At 48.3% G+C, this 19216-nt stretch overlaps 1 protein-coding gene across 3 annotated transcripts in view; it reads left to right on the top strand.

The window, feature by feature from the left end:
- PPIL2 (peptidylprolyl isomerase like 2) overlaps positions 1–16457 on the top strand; it is a 332508-nt gene extending 316051 nt beyond the window's left edge. For all 3 annotated transcript variants that reach the window (XM_085636442.1, XM_085636443.1, XM_085636445.1), the window contains 3 exons: positions 7228–7290; positions 13419–13561; positions 14647–16457. In XM_085636442.1, the coding sequence (XP_085492568.1) occupies positions 7228–7290; positions 13419–13561; positions 14647–14746 (306 nt within the window). In that variant the 3' untranslated portion in view covers positions 14747–16457. The remainder of the gene's footprint in view (positions 1–7227; positions 7291–13418; positions 13562–14646) is intronic.
- Positions 16458–19216: the final 2759 nt, after the last annotated feature.

Raw genomic sequence — 19216 nt, 5'->3', positions numbered from 1 at the left:
GGAGGATCGCCTGTCGCAGCAACAGGGGATGGTCCTCCACCCGAACATGTCGAGCCTCCACCTCCTTGCGTGGAGATTGAGCGGCGCCTGCTGATTCCATTTGACTTGCCTCCTGAAGTCTGTAATGTGATTCTGGCAGCCAGGCGTCCCTCCACTAAAACGGTATACGCCTGTCGGTGGAACAAATTTGTGGCATGGTGCAAAGCAAAATATGTTGATCCTCTTGCTGCCCCTCTTTCTGAGGTCCTATTGTTTCTCCTTTCTTTGGCCCAGCAGGGCTCTGCTTTGGGCACTATCAAGGGCTACCTCTCTGTTTCAGCCTTTCCTAGGTTGCCTGATCAGCCCTCTCTTTTCAAGTCCCCGGTTGTCAATAGATTTCACCTTTTCTCTCTTATTCCTTTTGTGATGCCTCAATGGGACTTGAACCTGGTTCTCACATATCTGATGTGCGCTCCGCTTGAGCCTCTTCATAACTGTCCTTTGCGGTTATTGACTTTGAAAACTGTCTTCCTGGTGGCCATCACCTCCACTCGGCGGGTGAGTGAGCTCCAGGCTCTTTCCAGCAAACCTCCTTTCCTGGCGATTAATCCAGACAAGGTTGTGCTTCGACCGCGTCCCTCCTGTCTACCAAAAGTAGTCTCTGCCTTTCATCTCAGGCAAACTGTAACTCTGCCTACTTTCTTTCTGCCTCCGCACCCTTCAAGAGGAGAGGCTCCACCGTCTGGACCCAAAATGTGCGCTTTCTTTCTATCTCCACTGCACACAACAGTACCAGCTCTTTGTTGGCTACATGGGCGCCAAGAAAGGCCGGGCTGTGCACAATTGAACTATCTCACAATGGGTTGTCTTGTGCATTAAAGCCTGTTACTCTCTGGCTAAAAAGGAACCTCCGATTGGGCTGCGCGCCTATTCTACCACAGCATTGGGACGTGGTGTCCCCTTGCAAGACATCTGTCAGGCGGCCACTTGGGCCTCGTTGCATACTTTCACTAGGCATTATTGCCTTGACAGTCAGGTCCGGAGAGACAGCTTCTTTGGCCGTTCAGTTCTCCGTGACTTTCTGGTGTAATCTCACATCGCAGACTCACCACCGGGGTTGGTATTGCTTGGGTATGTTTTCTAAGGTAAGGAATCTATCACTAACGTGTCTCTTTCAGATGCACAAGTTACTTGTGTAACGATATATCTGTAAGAGACATTAGTTAGTGATAGATTCCTTACCGCCCACCCATCCTCCCAGTTCTGCGAACTGTTCTCTAGAGTTCAGGTCATCCCTTTCAGGGCCCTAGTTCTATTGCACCAGTAGTCTGTCTTTGGCATGGCTCTGCGCTTCTGGTGCGGAAAAGTTGTGTACAGAACTGACGTCAGCGCGCGTGGGCGAGTCTAAGTATCTCTGACGACGTCATCTCGGCGGCTACGATGCCAGCGACGTACGCAGAGCCATACGACGACGCCTACCGACGCGCAGGGGTACTGCTGACGAAAACCTTCTGGATCCAGTCTGACGCCTGGGGATATTCTAAGGTAAGAAATCTATCACTAACTAATGTCTCTTACAGATCTATTGTTACACAAGTAAGTAACTTGTGCTTCATCACTAGCCATGAGAAGGGTGTGCCTGCTGCACGTATATTCCGGTGGCCATCTTGGAATAGGCTATATGCTGCATCTGGAGCACAAGCAAAAGCCCCAAACAAGATAGGGTCAAATTGTATGGGTTTGGGAATCCTATGAAAGGTACAACAAGTGTCAAGTGCCAACATCTCTCTAATAAGTTCATCGCAAACCCAGATAGAAGGTTAGATGCAGGGTCTGCCTGTGGCCAACTCCCACTGTGCACAGCCATGCACAGCAGGGTTGGAAATACCTTCAGAGACGGTGATGTCGTATATCTTGAAAATGTAATTGTTACCTGTACTCGCCAAGGAACCAAAAAGTGTTGTTCACATGTCACTTTTGCTGCGCTGTGGTAATGAACATAAATCTGCCTTTACACTGTAGTACACTGAGGCATAAATATATTTCACCAAAATCATAACTTTTTTTTTTTTTGTAAATGTCATGGGTTGTGTATGATGTACTTATACTTCCAGCCCCTGCTGCTTACGGCCTTCAGGTGTGCACAGCAGGGGTTTGCCACAAGACTGGACCTGGTCAGTCCCTGTGCCGAGCTCACAGCAGGGCAGAGCCACTGGGCTTGGCCTGCTGCTGGGACCTGGGCTGAAGCTGCTGGGGCAGCCGGCACGGGCCAGGCCCTTCATCCAACCCACCCACCATAGGAGGCCAGCATCTCCTGGGCATAGCGTGTGGCCCACAGAGCTTGGCCTGTGGCCAATACCTGTTTTGTTTTATGTTTATATTGTTTAAAAAAATTTCAAGTTGGAACTGCAAATTCAGGGTCAGCGCCATGCTCCGGTACATAGAGCTATCTGCAAGCTTTTCTGAGCCATGCCTCTAATTCTGTGGGTTTGTGCTTTAGCACTGTGATCCACTACAGCACACTTCGGCAGAGTTCCATGCGTCCTCCCTTTTACAAGGGTGGCAGGCCGTGGTCCGGGAGCACGCCAGTGCCATGCGTCCTCCCCTGTAGCCAGGGCGGCAGGCCGCGGTCCTGGAGCATGCCAATGCCATGCATTCTCCCATGTAGCCAGGGCGGCAGGCTGCGGTCCGGGAGCACGAGGTGCCATGCGTCCTCCCCTGTAGCCACTGCGGCAGGCCGTGGTCCGGGAGCACGCCGGTGCCATGCGTCCTCCCGTGTAGTCAGGGCGGAATGCCGCGGTCCGGGAGCACGCCGGTGCCATGCGTCCTCCCCTTTAGCGAGGGCGGCAGGCCGTGATCCGAGAGCATGCCTGTGCCATGTGTCTTCCCCTTTAACGAGGGCGGCAGGCTGCGGTCACGCCGGTGCCATGCGTCCTCCCGTGTAGCCACGGCAGCAGGCCGCGGTCTGGGAGCACGCCAGTGCCATGCGTCCTCCCCTGTAGCCAGAGCGGCAGGCTGCGGTCCGGGAGCACGCCGGTGCCATGCGTCCTCTCTCCTCGGGCCATGCTGCATAACACTAGTAGCCCCGCCATGTTGCCTAACACTAGTAGCCCCGCCATGTTGCATAACACTAGTTGCCCCGCCATGCTGCATAACACTAGTAGCCCCGCCATGCTGCATAACACTAGTAGCCCCGCCATGCTGCATAACACTAGTAGCCCGCCATGCTGCATAACACTAGTAGCATAACACTAGTAGCCCGCCATGCTGCATAACACTAGTAGCCCGCCATGCTGCATAACACTAGCATAACACTAGTAGCCCGCCATGCTGCATAACACTAGTAGCATAACCCTAGTTGCCCCGCCACGCTGCATAACACTAGTAGCCCCGCCACGCTGCATAACACTAGTAGCCCCGCCACGCTGCATAACACTAGTAGCCCCGCCACGCTGCATAACACTAGTAGCCCCGCCACGCTGCATAACACTAGTAGCCCCGCCACGCTGCATAACACTAGTAGCCCCGCCACGCTGCATAACACTAGTAGCCCCGCCACGCTGCATAACACTAGTAGCCCCGCCACGCTGCATAACACTAGTAGCCCCGCCACGCTGCATAACACTAGTAGCCCCGCCACGCTGCATAACACTAGTAGCCCCGCCACGCTGCATAACACTAGTAGCCCCGCCACGCTGCATAACACCAGTAGCCCCGCCACGCTGCATAACACCAGTAGCCCCGCCATGCTGCATAACACCAGTAGCCCCGCCATGCTGCATAACACCAGTAGCCCCGCCATGCTGCATAACACCAGTAGCCCCGCCATGCTGCATAACACCAGTAGCCCCGCCATGCTGCATAACACCAGTAGCCCCGCCATGCTGCATAACACCAGTAGCCCCGCCATGCTGCATAACGCTAGTAGCCCATCATGCTGCATAGCGCTAGTAGCCCCGCCATGCTTTATAAAACTAGTAGCCCAGCCATGCTGCATCACACTAGCAGCCCGCCATGCTGCATTACACTAGTAGCCCTGCTATGCTGCATAACACTTGTAGCCCCGCCATGCTGCATAACATTAGTAGCATAACACTAGGAGCCCCGCCATTGTAAAGAGCGGTTTAGGGCTGTCGTTATGATGATGAAATCCGTATTTTACAGGGATCAGCGAGTTTTACTTCTACTGCATTTTATGTAGTAAAAACAGCCAAAGATGTAATATATAAATTATTATATATAAATTCACCTAAAAACACAGCTAAGGTGCAATTATAGTTTTGAATTAACACCGAAAAAGCACTGAAATTGTCAAGTTTATGGTTCGGATCACAATCCATAGCTCGCATAAGTACCACACAAACCACAACTCACCCACCCAGTGCAGAGCTGGTACCCTGACCTTTAATGTGACGGAAGCAGATTCAAACGTTCCAATGCAGCTTACGATTAAATGACACATCATAGTGCACTCAACATTTAGAAAGGAAGGACTATGAATGTAGTATCATATATTGATTTAAAGAAGTGTTATTTATTTACATTTTGCTTTTAGGTATTGTCATATATTGGTAGGAATATTTTGAGGTCCTGATCATTGCATTTGGTGTTAGTTATGGATTGCATGGCTGTTGTGTGAGTTATGGATTGTGGTCCTAACCATAACTTGTACATTTCGGTGGTTTTGGGTTTAATTCAAAACCATAACTGCACTTTATCTGTATTTTTAGCTGCATTTCGGAACTTTTTGTAAACATAACAAAGCCAACCGTGACTCCATTTGTAACCTTTGTGTTTTTCAGGGAATGGTTGGAATTTTTAAAAATTATGTAGCACATCCAAAAGATCCGTGCACCCACTTTCCGCGGGCAGTCAACCGCTGTTGCGCACAGCCATGGGCCACGCACAGCGGGGTTGGCTGCAGGGCGTGGCCAGAGGCAGCATCCTTTGCCCAACCTCATGCAGGCCGCCACCTGCTGCTGCGCATGCCTTCAGCCTTCATAAAGCAACATAGAGTTTGACAAACCTGTAGAACGGTTGTGTTTCACTTGGTGCGTCACGTTTCATGCAGATCAAACAAAAGGGAGCACATTTAAAGGGGGGTGTTACACAATCCTTCATATGGCACTATATAGCCTTGGAACCAAGAACTGCATGAAGTTTAAAAGGCCCCTATCCTATTCAGCTCACTCTTGATATACTGAGTTTCATGAATACACGTCAAGAAGGTGCAGAGTTAAATGGGGTTAAATCGGGGTGGGGATCAAAAAGTGTTTATTTGCAAACCCTTTTTGCACTGATAAACACATCAGCTTGATATTTGATAGGCTGTTTGCTTGTTCAGCCCCCGTGGAGGAATCTCACGTTTCTGGCCGATCTGACGGAGGAGCAAAGTTAGAGGGGTCGAAAGTATTTTTTGGTAGTATCTTTGTTGCTGTATCATGGACCGATGTACAATTTGGCAGGCTGTTAGCGTGCTCACCGTACCCTTCTTATATTGAGTTTCTCACAAATGCATCAACAGGGGGCACTGTTTCAGGGAAGGAGTGGGGCAAAAAAGTGGTCATTTTTACTAATAATTTGCTAACTGGCAGCAGCCTGCCAACCATATATACACAGCCTTCAACCCTGCATAACACCGGTGAGCCGTAGGGCCTGGCCTGTAGCCTGGCCGGGTATTTTATACACAGACCATGTTTTAATGGGCTCACAGACCATACTTGGGTACTGCAGGTGTGACATGGACAACGGACGCTAAAAGCTTCTTAGTCCATTTGTGACTTTTATTTTTAAATGTAGATCGGAAAGTCTGCAAACCTGGATTCTGATATTGCCCACCAACTAACAGTCCAGCTATCTCTATTGTTTAAGCCTTTGAAGCCCACTAACACGTTTATTGTAATACAAATTTCTTGAAAACTACTAAACAGATTTACTCCAACCCAAGCAATGGACTTCCCTGTGTAAAGTGTTACTTTCATTCCAAGACGGCTGTCATTACCTTCAGGGTTTCTTTCTTTTTGTAGTAAAGAGCAAAGATGCCTGTGGAAGTTGAAATTAGAACTGCTGCTTTTCTGACCACCCCTTTAATGTCCTCCCTTTACCCCTACACTGTATGTCTGCATGAAACTCAAAATATCACAAGCAAGGAAGGTAAACCTGGTAAGTGTCTGGCAAGCATTGTACAGGCCTGTAAAACTGCACAGAAGTTATTAGCTCATCAGTGTGTTTTTTCCCCTCCCCATTTAATCCCCCCCCCCTCCTCTTTTGGATCTGCATGAAACCTGGTGTTCTTGAACCAGGGCTCAATGTGATATGAATCTGCCACATTTCGTCCAGATTCATTGCATATATATATTTTAACTTGTGTCCTACAGATGTCATTGGTGAGTGTTAAATTCACTGGGCTCTCTTGCTGGCATGTAATAAACATCTTGGGTGTAAAGGGTAACACAATATTTTGAAAGAGCAGCTGTTTACATATTTAAATGAACCATAAGACATGATGGATGGGGTCCTGGTTACTAGGTGTCAGTTTGACTAGGGGTCGCAATGTGTAAAGAGACCCTGACCACACTCTGCATCGTCGGACGTGTACATTCCCCCCGAGTCCCTCCAATGCCTGGCAGCTACCCACACACCTTAGACCTCCAGCATGTGTGGTTCTTCCTGTTTCCCCACAGCTGCCCCTCTACCTTCAGTCTCACTGCACTTTGCCCCCCTCCACTCTGGGTGCATGGAAGGCCATGGACCGCTAGAGGCCACCCAGACTGTCACAATACAGTGTCCAAGCAGTAGGTATGCACATAGGAGGGTCCCTCGCTACCTCCTCACCCAGGCGTTGACCCACGTGTCCCGCTATGTTTTGTGAAGAGGCAGGTAGGAATGGCAACTTTGGCGTAAAAAATAGGAGCCTTTTCTCAGCACGGTCACTTGGACAGGTAACCAGGGTAGGAGCGGTTTCTCGTTCCTCTGTATGGGGTCCCTGTTTATAGGATATATATGTGACTTTGGAGCAGGAGCACGGCCCATGTGCAAAGTCTGTTCTCTTGACCGAGTACTGTGTCCATTGGTCAGAACCTCGGTGTTTGTTATTAAAAAAAATAACAACAATAATGTTTGTGATGCGAAGTGATGGAACGGACATGGTCACACAGTTACACCTTCATAATCCACCACATTTGTAAAGCTGTGTACTATTATTCAAGTGTGCTTTTCCAACTGCAATGATCATTTCTCCCTCCACAGGAAGACATTAAAATCCTGAGTATCACTGTGTTTGTGGACCCTTATGAGGAGGCCGATATCCAGGTGAGCGCATGTTTGCCCCGTGGTTGTCTTCCTGTTTGTGTTTGTTGTGCGCCAGTATCATCTTCCATGCTCCCTTTTTCACAGTGTGCACCTTGCGCCTAGACGTATGTGCGCCAAAACATGCCTGTACATTTTTCTGTGTTCTTGTATGTGCCTTGTGTGTTCCATGAATGTGCCTTGTGCGTGTTCCATGAATGTGCCTTGTGCGTGTTCCATGAATGTGCCTTGTGCGTGTTCCATGAATGTATCTTGTGCGTGTTCCAAGAATGCTGTCTGACATGAATGTGCCTTGTGTGTGTTTCATGAAATCCTTTGTCTCCAGTGTGTGCCTTACTGTGCCTAGTGTGTCCCTTTATGCATTTGAGTGCCATCCCTCTTCCTATGCTCTGGAGCTCTGTCCTCAGTGTGCATTCCTTGTATCTTCTGTGTGCCAGTGTCTGTTTGCACCCTGTGTCACTTGTGTGCTGTCATATCCCTGTGTGCACCATAGTGCACTGACGTACAGAATGTGTGCCTGGTTATTACAGTTTGTAAACTTCAATGTCGTGTGTTTGCCCCCATGTTCTGTCATATCCCTGTGTGCACCATAATGCGCTGACGTACATGATGTGTGCCTGGTTATTACACTTTGTAAACTTCAGTGTCGTGTGTTTGCACCCCGCGCCACCTGTGTTCTGTCATATCCATGTGTGCACCATAGTGTGTTCATGTACAGGATGTGTGCCTGGTTATTGCAGTTTGTAAACTTCAGTGTCGTGTGTTGGCACCCTGTGTCCCCTGTGTTCTGTCATATCCCTGTGTGCACCATAGTGTGCTCACGTACAGGATGTGTGTGCCTGGTTATTACAGTTTGTAAACTTCAGGTGTGTCGTGTGTTTACACCCTGTGTCCCCTGTGTTCTGTCATATCCCTGTGTGTACCATAGTGTGCTGATGTACAGGATGTGTGCCTGGTTATTGCAGGTTGTAAACTTCAGGTGTGTTGTGTGTTTTCACCCTGTGTCACCTGTGTTCTGTCATGTCCATGTGTGCACCATAGTGTGCTGATGTACAGGATGTGTGCCTGGTTATTGCAGTTTGTAAACTTCACGTGTGCCGTGTGTTTGCACCCCATGGCACCTGTGTTCTGTCATATCCCTGTGTGCACGATAGTGTGCTGATGTACAGGATGTGTGCCTGGTTATTGCAGTTTGTAAACTTCAGGTGTGCCGTGTGTTTGCACCCCATGGCACCTGTGTTCTGTCATATCCATGTGTGCACCATAGTGTGCTCATGTACAGGATGTGTGCCTGGTTATTGCAGATTGTAAACTTCAGGTGTGTCGTGTGTTTACACCCTGTGTCCCCTGTATTCTGTCATATCCATGTGTGCACCATAGTGTGTTCATGTACAGGATGTGTGCCTGGTTATTGCAGGTTGTAAACTTCAGGTGTGTCGTGTGTTTGCACCCTGTGTCACCTGTGTTCTGTCGTATCCATGTGTGCACCATAGTGTGTTCATGTACAGGATGTGTGCCTGGTTATTGCAGTTTGTAAACTTCAGGTGTGCCGTGTGTTTGCACCCTATGCATCCCTTTGTTTGTCACTTTGCTCATGCAGTGGCCTGCCTTCCATATCAGTATCGCCCTTCTCACTGATGAGCACTAAGTAAGCCTAAATCAGACTAGGGTTGCTTGTGTTCCCATCTGGAGGAGACCCGGTCTGGCAGTTCGGGCTGGACTGTTCCTATTGGAGCAGGACCAAGACTGATTTGCATAAGGAGGGTCTCTGTGTAGAATGGCACAGTGGGCGAACAATGATGGTCTGAAATGTACCCTAGAGTGATTAGCAGTGGCTGAGACTAATTCAGACATTCCTTACATTGCCTTGTTGTTTGTGCTATGATACCTTTGGCACGAGCAATGCCTATTCTCGACATCTACCTGGCTGCGACGTGGACCTTGGTTCTAATGTTACTGCCTTAAAATTCAAGCCTAGTGGTAAGGTCACTTCACCTGCTAATTCTGCAGGATTTTTTACCTGACTACTCTCCAGACCTCCACCTTTGGGAGGTACTGCTATGGTATCTATTCTATAGGTGAGGATCCTACGATTTAGAGATATCCATCAAAAGAACCAGTTACTTACCTGCGGGAATGCTCTTTATGAATGACAAGCTATTTAACTGCAGACTTCTCATTTCTGCCAGGAATCCCTGTTTTAATTCCTGGAAGGGCTAAAAAAGGTATATTTGGATGTAAACTTACAATTATGACCAAATTTACCTCTGTTTACACGGACCATAATGTTCTTTGTGGATTCACTGAAGCCCTCTGAATAATCAACCCTGAGGCCCGCCCTCTCCACTGTCTTCAGACCAAGGGTGAAAGAGGGTGAGATACAACCTACGGGGAGGATTCAGTGTTTACGGTAGAGCCAGTCCTGCCCTGGTCTTCTCTGAACATTGCGGTTAAAGAGTTGAACTGCTGTGCTGGACTAAGGGAGCCAGAGCAGACCAAGGATGTCCACTGATGTGTGCCGCTTAGACTGACACCTAGGGCGCATCTGTATGCTATGCGGAATGTAGCTATGCACTGCCATTACTGGTGTCTGTGGAATCAATCAATCAGGATTCATAAAGCGCGGCTAATCATCCGATAGGGTATTCAGGCGCTTGATAGCAGATAGAGTAAACGCAGTCAGGTCTGCAGGTTATGATGGGCTCGGTATATATAACCTCACATGAGACCTTCGTTGCCGGCTCCTGTTGCTGTCTAAAGAGGAACAGGCCAGTTTGTGGGCTCATTGGCTTTCCTACTGGGCCTGTAAAGGCTGCACCACTGATATTTAGGGCTACGGCGTATTTCTCCTCCCATTGATCTCAGATCTTCCCAGGTGACTTCAATCTCCACTGGGGCTCGCTGGAAGACTCTTCGGCGAATTTGCTGGCCACCTTTCTCTCAGCAAATGATCTTGTCCAACGTTGCACAGAAACAACACACTCTAAGGGCTCAATCTAAAGCAGATATGCTTACTATCACTATCCCTATTCATGTAGACTGGTCTGACCACCTCCTCATCCCCTTCTCTCTTCACCTATCACACTCTATAACTCTCGGCCAACCTAAGAGGACTACCACCTGGTCCCGCAACACTAAAAATATTGACCTCGGCACTCTGTGATTCGGCTCGGTCACTTCCAAGGCTAGACCCGAATCTGGATGTCAACGAACTCACCACCCAATGCCTCTCAGTCCTTGCAGTCGAAATCAACAATGTCGTTCCTCTCCAAAGCAAAACGAAAAGGCCTACTCTCTCTGCACCTTGGTTTAACAAACCCCTATATGAAGAAAGGAAGTACCTAAGAATCCTGGAGAAACAACAAGCGCCCTCCACCAATAATCTTACTACGCTTCACTCAGCAAGATCCAAGTACCACAAGCACATCTTTCTTGAAAAAGCATCAACTTCAGAACCCTCCTCGACTCAGCCAAAAATAGACCCCAAAAACTATTCGACCTAATCAACAATCCAAACTGCTCTCCCCCAACCCTCAAGTTGGAGGACTCTACAAAGAAAGCAGCGGAATTCGCTATGTTCTTTGACGGAAAAGTGAAATCCCTTGTGGAACAGGTCATTCATCCTACCCCTCCAGAGGAGCGTAAATCCTTAGCCATTTGGCAGAACTTTAACACCATCTCTGAAGATGCCCTCCTTAAATGCATCCTCGATACAAAGCCCTCTAACCATTCTCTTGACCGCATCCCTAGTGGCATTGCCATTGACTTCTATACCCATTCTCTTTCCTATTGGACCACTCTGGTCAACCTCTCCCTCTGTCAAGGCTCCCTTCCTGTTTCCTTCAAAACTGGGCAGGTCAGCCCTCTGCTTAAAAAACCCACTGCTGATGCGAACGACCTCAACAACTACCGTCCCGTCACTAACCTACCTTTTCTGGCGAAAATCTCAGAAAGATGTGTAGCGAAACAACTCTACTGTCATATCAAGGGTAATGATCTTCTTGACAATTTCCAGTCCGGCTTCATGCAAAACTGCAGCACTGAAACAGCCCTGCTGCAAGTGATTGATTAAGGCGCTGCGGATACTCGATGCAGGAGAGTCTTGTCTTCTAATTCTCCTTGACCTTTCTGCAGCCTTTGACCTGTCAATCACAACACTCTCCTTAACACACTTCAACACTGAATGGGCGTGGAAGGCACTGTGCTTAAATGGTTCCTCTCTGATAGATCCCAATGATCAAAATAGCGAACAGTCTTTCATCTCCTTTGGCGGTCGGTCAAGGTGTTCCTCAAGGCTCTATACTTGCACCCACTCTGTTCAATCTCTATTTAGAACCATTGGGAAATCTCTTAAGTAAATCTGGGATCCTCTATCATCTCTATGTGGACGACACCCAAATCTACCTCAAGGTGGCCTCCACTCACGATCTCTCCATCCTAAGCTCTACTCTCGACTCCATTCAAAACTGGATGTTAACTCATCAACTCATTCTGAATCACTCCAAAACTGAATTCCTCCTCCTCTCCTCCTCACTCTCTCCTCCGGTTCAATTATGGATGGATCAGATGAATCTACTTAACAATAAACCCATCATTGTCGACAGCGCAAAATCCCTTGGTGTCATACTCGACAAAAGACTCCATCTACTCTCCCACATCGATTCCATTGCAAAGTCTGCTCGATACCAACTGCGCCGCCTTTGGGGGATTCGTCGCTTCTTCCCGGAGCAAGACCTTAAAACCCTGGTCCAATCGCTGGTTCTCTCCAGATTGGACTATTGCAATTCTCTTCATACTGGCCTCCCCAAATCTCACTTGTCCCCCCTTAAATCTGTTCTCCATTCTGCAGCTCGTTTCATATATGGGGCCAAAAGAAGCGACCACATCACACCCATTTTATCTTCCCTCCGTTGACTTCCCATCGAGGCACGATATATCTACAAGACTGCCTGTATCACCCACAAAGCCTTGCACTCCTCCTCTCCTGCAGAAAATGTATTGCTTGAACCTCCCACTTTCGAAGGCCCAATCCTTTACAGGCAACGCAGTGAGAATCTGGAACTCACTTTCTCCTCAGCTCCGGACCACCACCTCCCCCCGGTCCTTTTAAAACTGACCTCAAAGTTCTCCTCCTTCAAAGACACTTCCAAACCGAATTCACGCCATATCTATTCCCTCAAGGAAGTTCTCTCACTGTAGGAAATTCTGTACTCCATGCCTATAGCAGTGCCTTCCCAGTGTGTTCTTGTGTTTGGAGTGACTGCCACTTATTGCAGTATTGCACCTCTGTTTGTATCCAGTATGCTTACGTAACATGCACACTTGTCACTCCTTCCTCTTGTAACGTATCGTTTGCTACCTCATCTTGTATCTTGTTTACTGTTGTTACTTGCACAATTGTCACTTTTTCCTCATGTAATGTTACGCTTGCTCTTGTACTATGCACACTTGTAATTTTCTCCTCATGTAATGTTACTGTTCTTATTGTGAAGCGCTCCGACACCTTCGGGTAAAGTCCGCGCTTTATGAAAACGCATAAATAAATAAATAGGCTCTTGTGCGCGCTCCCAAAGTACAATCCTTTATTCCCAGTGTGTCCCTCTCGAAGGGTGTGCAGTGCAGGTCCAGGAGAGCTGGTGGATGTCAGGTTTTCAAGATAGCCATTGACTGTGTCAACAAGGTCCCTTAGATTCTTTGCCTGTAGCGGTGCGGCGCCTCTAATCCGGACTATGTCCCTGCGCTAGGGAGGCGCCTGTAGTGTCCGCTAGAGGGAGCGCTTTCGCACCACAGCCGCTCTGGGTTTCACTGGTTCTTTCCCAGCTGTTTCCAGAGGTCAAAAGCAACTCCTCATGGTTACTCCCAGGTTACACTGAAAAGCGGTTGGCGGCAGAGCCTTCTCTGTTGCTGCTGAGAGTTTTGTAAACTGCTTAGCGCATGGCTGTTCCCGGTTAATAATGATTAAGACAGCTCTTTCTTTCCTACTGCTCTGCTCTGTTCTCCACGTGGCGGGTTAGGCACCTTTGCCGGAATCTTTTCTGGGGTTTATTAGCATCAAGATACCCTCGTTTGGGCGGACGTCGAGCCTTATAAATTAAAACCAATATAACATTATCTCACTGTTCCTTCCACAGGTCGCTGCAGAGCGGGAGAAAGCGCTGAAAGAGGAGGATGCGGAAAAGGCCAGATCCAAGGCCGTGCTGCCACGGAACGAAGCCAGCCAGGCCCCCAAGACATACCGGCCGGGGGTCGGGAAGTACATCAACATGACGGCCACGTAAGTGCCCGGTGAACACGCAGAGCTTTATACATGCCCTGTATCCAGAGTGTCCACACGCATGTCCAAAAGCACTGTATCCAGAGTGTCCAAAAGCACTGTGTCCAGAGTGTCCACACACGTGTCCAAAAGCACTGTATGCAGAGTGTCCACACGCGTGTCCAAAAGCACTGTATGCAGTGTCCACACGTGTGTCCAAAAGCACTGTATGCAGTGTCCACACGCGTGTCCAAAAGCACTGTATGCAGTGTCCACGCGTGTGTCCAAAACCACTGTGTCCAGAGTGTCCACACACGTGTCCAAAAGCACTGTATGCAGTGTTCACACGCGTGTCCAAAAGCACTGTATCCAGGGACTATAGCAGGGTGTAGGTGAAGGGGAGTTACTTACCTGTGACACTGGATGATTCTATACCTTTACAATCTATACCGCATAATCTGTTCCTGAATAAGGTTATAGCTGAAGGAACAGCTGCTTACCTGTGACATTGGACATTTCCCTTCCTGACCCCTCTCTGATCAGGACATGCATGTGACTCGTAGTGCATCCTTGTATCTCAGATTAGGCCGTCCTCCTGTTTCTTAATGTCCGTCACACATGCAGAACCCTCCCTCACCCCCCACGGCACGGGACCTGCTCCGTGCTCCTGACTTCGTGCCGGAAGCGTCTCCATACTCTGCCGCTGCCTTCCTGTGGCCCCGTCCGCATTCATAGGGTTGCTGCAAACTCCACCAATTCACTGAGTATCTTACCCAAAACCTCATCCTTTTCATTTGCATGTTTAGCATGTCAAGCAGTAATTATTAAAAGCAGCAGTGATTCGCCCTTCTGTTTGGCCCTCTGTGAAGATGCCATAACTATAGGCTCGAAGACGGTAGACTTGCGGTTTCATTTCTTCCCCTAACCCCACCACCCGCCCCTCGTGCCTGTGGTTGACATGTGTTGCTGCCATAACTGTCACTTTGTGTGCCGAATTTGATATAAAAAGGAGGTGCCATATCTAAAGTGTGAAACCGGAGCCTGTTGATGTGCACCATCAAGCATTGCTCACTGCTTCTCACCACCATCATCTCTGTCTCCTTCAGGAAACGCGCCGCAGAGGACAGTGCCTCCCCAAGCAGCAGCGCCACGCCCAGCAAGAAGGAGAAGTCCAGCCAAGCCTTTGGGAACTTCAGCTCCTGGTAGCCACTGGTCGGTGGCTTGCACCAGAGACTCTTCATCCTGATACCAGACAAGGGCTGTAGGGGCGGGAGCTGCGTAGGGTCTTGTGAGAGTGGGACTGAGAGACCCAGACCTGCCTGGGCTCAGAAACTAGATCTGACCAGCTTATGGTCCAGCGTGGTGTCCAGCCTGGGATTATAGACTGCATCCAACAGGGGGTTATCGAGTTGACCAACTTTGGCTGATGAGGTTATGGGAGTCGGGAGTGTCCATTCGGGACATAATAGGATGGTAGGAGCCAGAAGCCACAGGAGGCGGGGTGGAAGGGTGCAGCAGTGGGGTTGTCTGGTATCACAAGCGCTGTGATCAGCCCGGGTTTTGGGAACGATCGTCAAGCTTGGAAAAGTATGGTGCACCTCATGCCTATCCCCGGCTCTAAGGCCCACCTGTTCTCCATTGGTTTAGCAACAGGGCCACTCTCCTATTACGTTAACCAGCACCACATTTGTAGATGCTTTCTGCAATATCTTTTGTGCTAGTGTCATAAAATACCGTTTAGGAATGTGAATGTGAGCGGATGGTGCCCCCTTTTCCACCAGCCTTGAGTTCTGCTCAGGTCTGCCTGGTAGGAAGATGGTTCTGAACCCCTCCCCATTCCTGGCCTTCCTTGTGTTTGTTCATGTCTCTATAGAAACTGTCGAGGTATGATTCAACAGTAAGTGCCCCGGATGTACTCGCATATACCTAAACCCAGTTACTCTGCAACACTGCCACTTCATCGCCTCAAAAAGCAAGACCCCATTTCCAAAATATCCTTGATTGCCAGGTTAACTCGACTGGGCCCAAGTTTGGTTTGGGAGGGGGGGGGGGCAGAAGTCCAGCTTTTGACTGTTCTCCCATTTGTTGTATAGTTATTTCACATAGATATATTTGATCCTTGAGATCATCTCAGAATCTAAAATATTGTGACCTCAGGTGGTCAGTGGGCATTATGCAGAAGGTGTTACTCCTTGCAGAGAGCTGACATCACTCACAAGTAGCGTGCACTTTAATATTGTTGTGCATGTGTGATTGTGACGCTGGCACCCCCAGTATCCCCTTGAGCACTCAACGTACCTCCTAGTCACCAGCACCCTACAGGAGTGCAAGCGGCCGCGTTACAATGTTCTTAACCTTGGGTCCCAACCAGATGCACAGAAGGTTCAAGACCGTGTTCCTGGCCTCCGGTATCCCTGTCCCACCAGCGGTCACTTTTAAGGGCTTGCTTGACCATGCCTTTAGCTATGGGCTCCACCCAGGAGTGCAAGTAGGCGCAATATAATACTTGGCTTTGGGCACCTCCCAGATGTACAGAAAGACCATGATGATGTACCGTGGTATGGGCACCTGCTAGTGGTACAGACAGGATATTCAGATGTCCCTACTCCTGGACACCAGCTATATGTGGAGAACGACGAGACGATGCGCCAGACCTGACCACGCCTACCGGTGGTGTGTACCACCTAGGGAGCTACCCTTGGCAGCTACCAGCGCTTTAGGCAGCAGGGGCTAATTTCCGAACTTTGACCGTCCAGCAGGCTTGTAACGATGCTTCTTTACTTTGTAACAGATGCTTGCATTGTGCAGCGGGTAATACAGGCTCACAGAGGTGGGCTGACCTCTCTCTACCTTTTTACACTTTCTCTCCTTGATATTTCTTCATCCTTTATTTCTTTTTAATAAAAAGTAGATCTTGTGTACGTGTTAGATTTCCTTTTTTGAACCTGCATGTCCTTCCTCTGCTCATATGCGCGCCAACACTAACGCTGGACCTGGCCACAGCGCCTGGTATGCCTTCCCATGTACACATGTGGTTTGGTGAGTAACGTGTGTCATATGACCACCACACCTCTACAGATATGCTATTCTGCTGGGGAGAGCATGTTGTTTACTTATGCATGATTTGTTTATGCAATGTTTTATTCAAAAGCGCAAGCAGAAGATTTCACACAAAAAAAGACGCTGCACAAAAAGGACAGCAATGCCCGGATTATTGAACCGTCTGATACATGAGTGAGGGGTGAAAGGACAGTGTCAGCTACAGACGTTGAATTTGCTTTATGCAGACCGATGTGGATTTATGATAGTGGTCATAAGTGGTTGTATAAGTGGTTATTGTCACAACAGACTTGTTACATGTTCTTTGTGTAATACACTATTGTCAGAGCATATTAAACCATATAGCGTTGTTTAGGTTGTGTGGAGTGGCAGGCGTGTGCGATAGATAGAGGGTACATGTGTATCTATAATTACGATAGAAGACATGAAGTCAACAAGCATGTTTCGTTAGCATTGGCTATTTCAAACATTCCCATTTTGTTTAATATTTCCTGCCGTCATGCAGGAAATCCCCTTAACATTAATACAATATAGTATGCGAACATAATGCTTTAGCAGCCCCTCAACGTCCTTTTTTGGGCTCCTTTTACTCAGCCAGTGAGCGGATGTTCCCGAAGCTCCGCCCTAGGCGCCTGCCTGGCAGATTCTTTTTCAGCGTATTGGCTCTGGAGTCCTCGGTAGAACACTGCTGTTCATTTCAAATAAAAACAAAATTGAGGAGACGACAATAAGTGGTTAAAACCTGTTCAGAAGCTCCGACAGGTGGCTGGACCTACATAATGGGAGAGTTTGTCCACTGAAAATTTGGGACCCTTGCTCCTTTAACAGAAGCTTATTTTTCAACCAAGAAGTTATGGTATAGGCAAAGCTGAGGTAACAGAGCCAGTCCCTTCAAGCTCTGCAGATCCGGCAGAAACAGATGCTCGTCAGAAGCATTTACTGCAGATTTGTTCAACAAGGACCATGAAATCTATAGTATGGAGGCCACTTTACCTCCTTAAAGATGGATGTCACGGTTCTTCTGCTGAGGTGGGCACCCACCTTTTTTCACCGGTCCTGACCGCTAGAGCAGATCGGTACTGATACGAACCTCTGATAGTTTCACAAGCTTGCATACCACCAACAGCAGTCGTAAGCCCGGCACACGCAGCATTGCTAAGCCCAGGGTACAAGACAACCCGTATAAAGGGTAAATTAGTCAAGAGATATTGCAAAACACTTGCACGACCACCGTTTGCCTTGTTACAGTGTAGCAGCTCACACATCTCACTTGGCAAACAGATAATGTGTTTGCGGTGTTTTCTCAGTTTATATATATGTTTTCTAAATAAATGTAATTTTTGTCAATATTTATTTTCAGGTTTTATCCACGACACCTGGTCAAGTATAAACTTCTGCGCACCTCACTTTGATGCATGGAGTGCATATAGGATTAGGTAGGGATTAGAACAGCCCTGACAAAGGCCATCACCCCCTTGGGTGATACACAAGGCCGAAACATGTTGGCTAAATAGATTAGATTGATGATTCATTGTTTTCTTTTGAAATCCAATTTACTTGTTTTTAACCATATCCAGGGTACACAGTTATTAAAAAAGGGAAACTTCATGAGTATACCTTAAGATATTTTTAGAAAATTATCTGGATCCCTGCTTTTATCCAGAACTATTTAACAGAAACTCCTGACTAGAGGTAGGGTCTGCCATTGCGGTATTTGCCTACTGTGGCGTGGGTAGATCACCAAAAAACGAAGCATGCCACAAACTCTGGGTGAGGTAATCTATCCAATTCTTTCGGATTCTTGAAATTACATCTGAGGAGTCATGTTTCTTGTATTCTCATGTGAAGACCTCAACACTTGGAGTGTGGAGAGGTTACTGGCCTTGCTATGCCAGTAACCTCTCAGACTCTGTGCGTCTGTACATAGAAATGAGTGCTGCAGCAGTCCCAGAGTCCAGGGACCTTCTACCAGGCTGGGTAGGGTGACTTACAGGGGCAGCCTGACGTGAAACGGAGCATTGCGCCCTACCCGCACTAGCACTTCCACTGATTTCATCCACACGCCTCCCTTAATGTTGCAAAGCTTTAATTGTTGAACGTTTGTCCCTGCTGAGGAGGGCGGCAGATTTCGCTGGGTATTTGGGCGAGCTCCTCAAGACGGACCCTGGTGGCTGAAACCGTATTTGTATTTTCTCATTACTCAGCTCAGCAATGCATCAGTTCAGCAGAACGCGAGGCAGATTTACCAAGGGCAGTGGGGTTCTTTCTTAACCATTGTTGGGCTATTGACTGAAGTGGGAGGGGCTCAAGCATTTTGTGAAGCTCCGACAAGCACCTGTGAGAGCGGTGTTTACACAACGCTTACTGATTCTCAGCACAACCTATGGTCAGAGGAAGAAGGCGCTACTGCAGGACAGTTAAACTGGCCTGGTCTTCATGTCTTATTCCGCATGGTTCTACACCTTCTCTCCGATTGTAAAGTTTGTCCGCAAATTTGTTACCTGGTTCTACCCTTTGGCCTTAGCTCTGGCCTTGCCTAAGGAGTCTTAGTACATCCACCTGCACCTGGCTGGTATGGGCGTCCTCTTCATCATCTTGCACGTCTTGGACACCCAT

This window comes from Triturus cristatus, chromosome 11 (assembly GCF_964204655.1).
Source record: "Triturus cristatus chromosome 11, aTriCri1.1, whole genome shotgun sequence".
NCBI classification, from domain to species: Eukaryota; Metazoa; Chordata; class Amphibia; order Caudata; family Salamandridae; genus Triturus; species Triturus cristatus.
The sequence above is the reverse complement of the archived record's forward strand: the minus strand, read 5'-3'. Positions and strand labels throughout refer to the sequence as shown.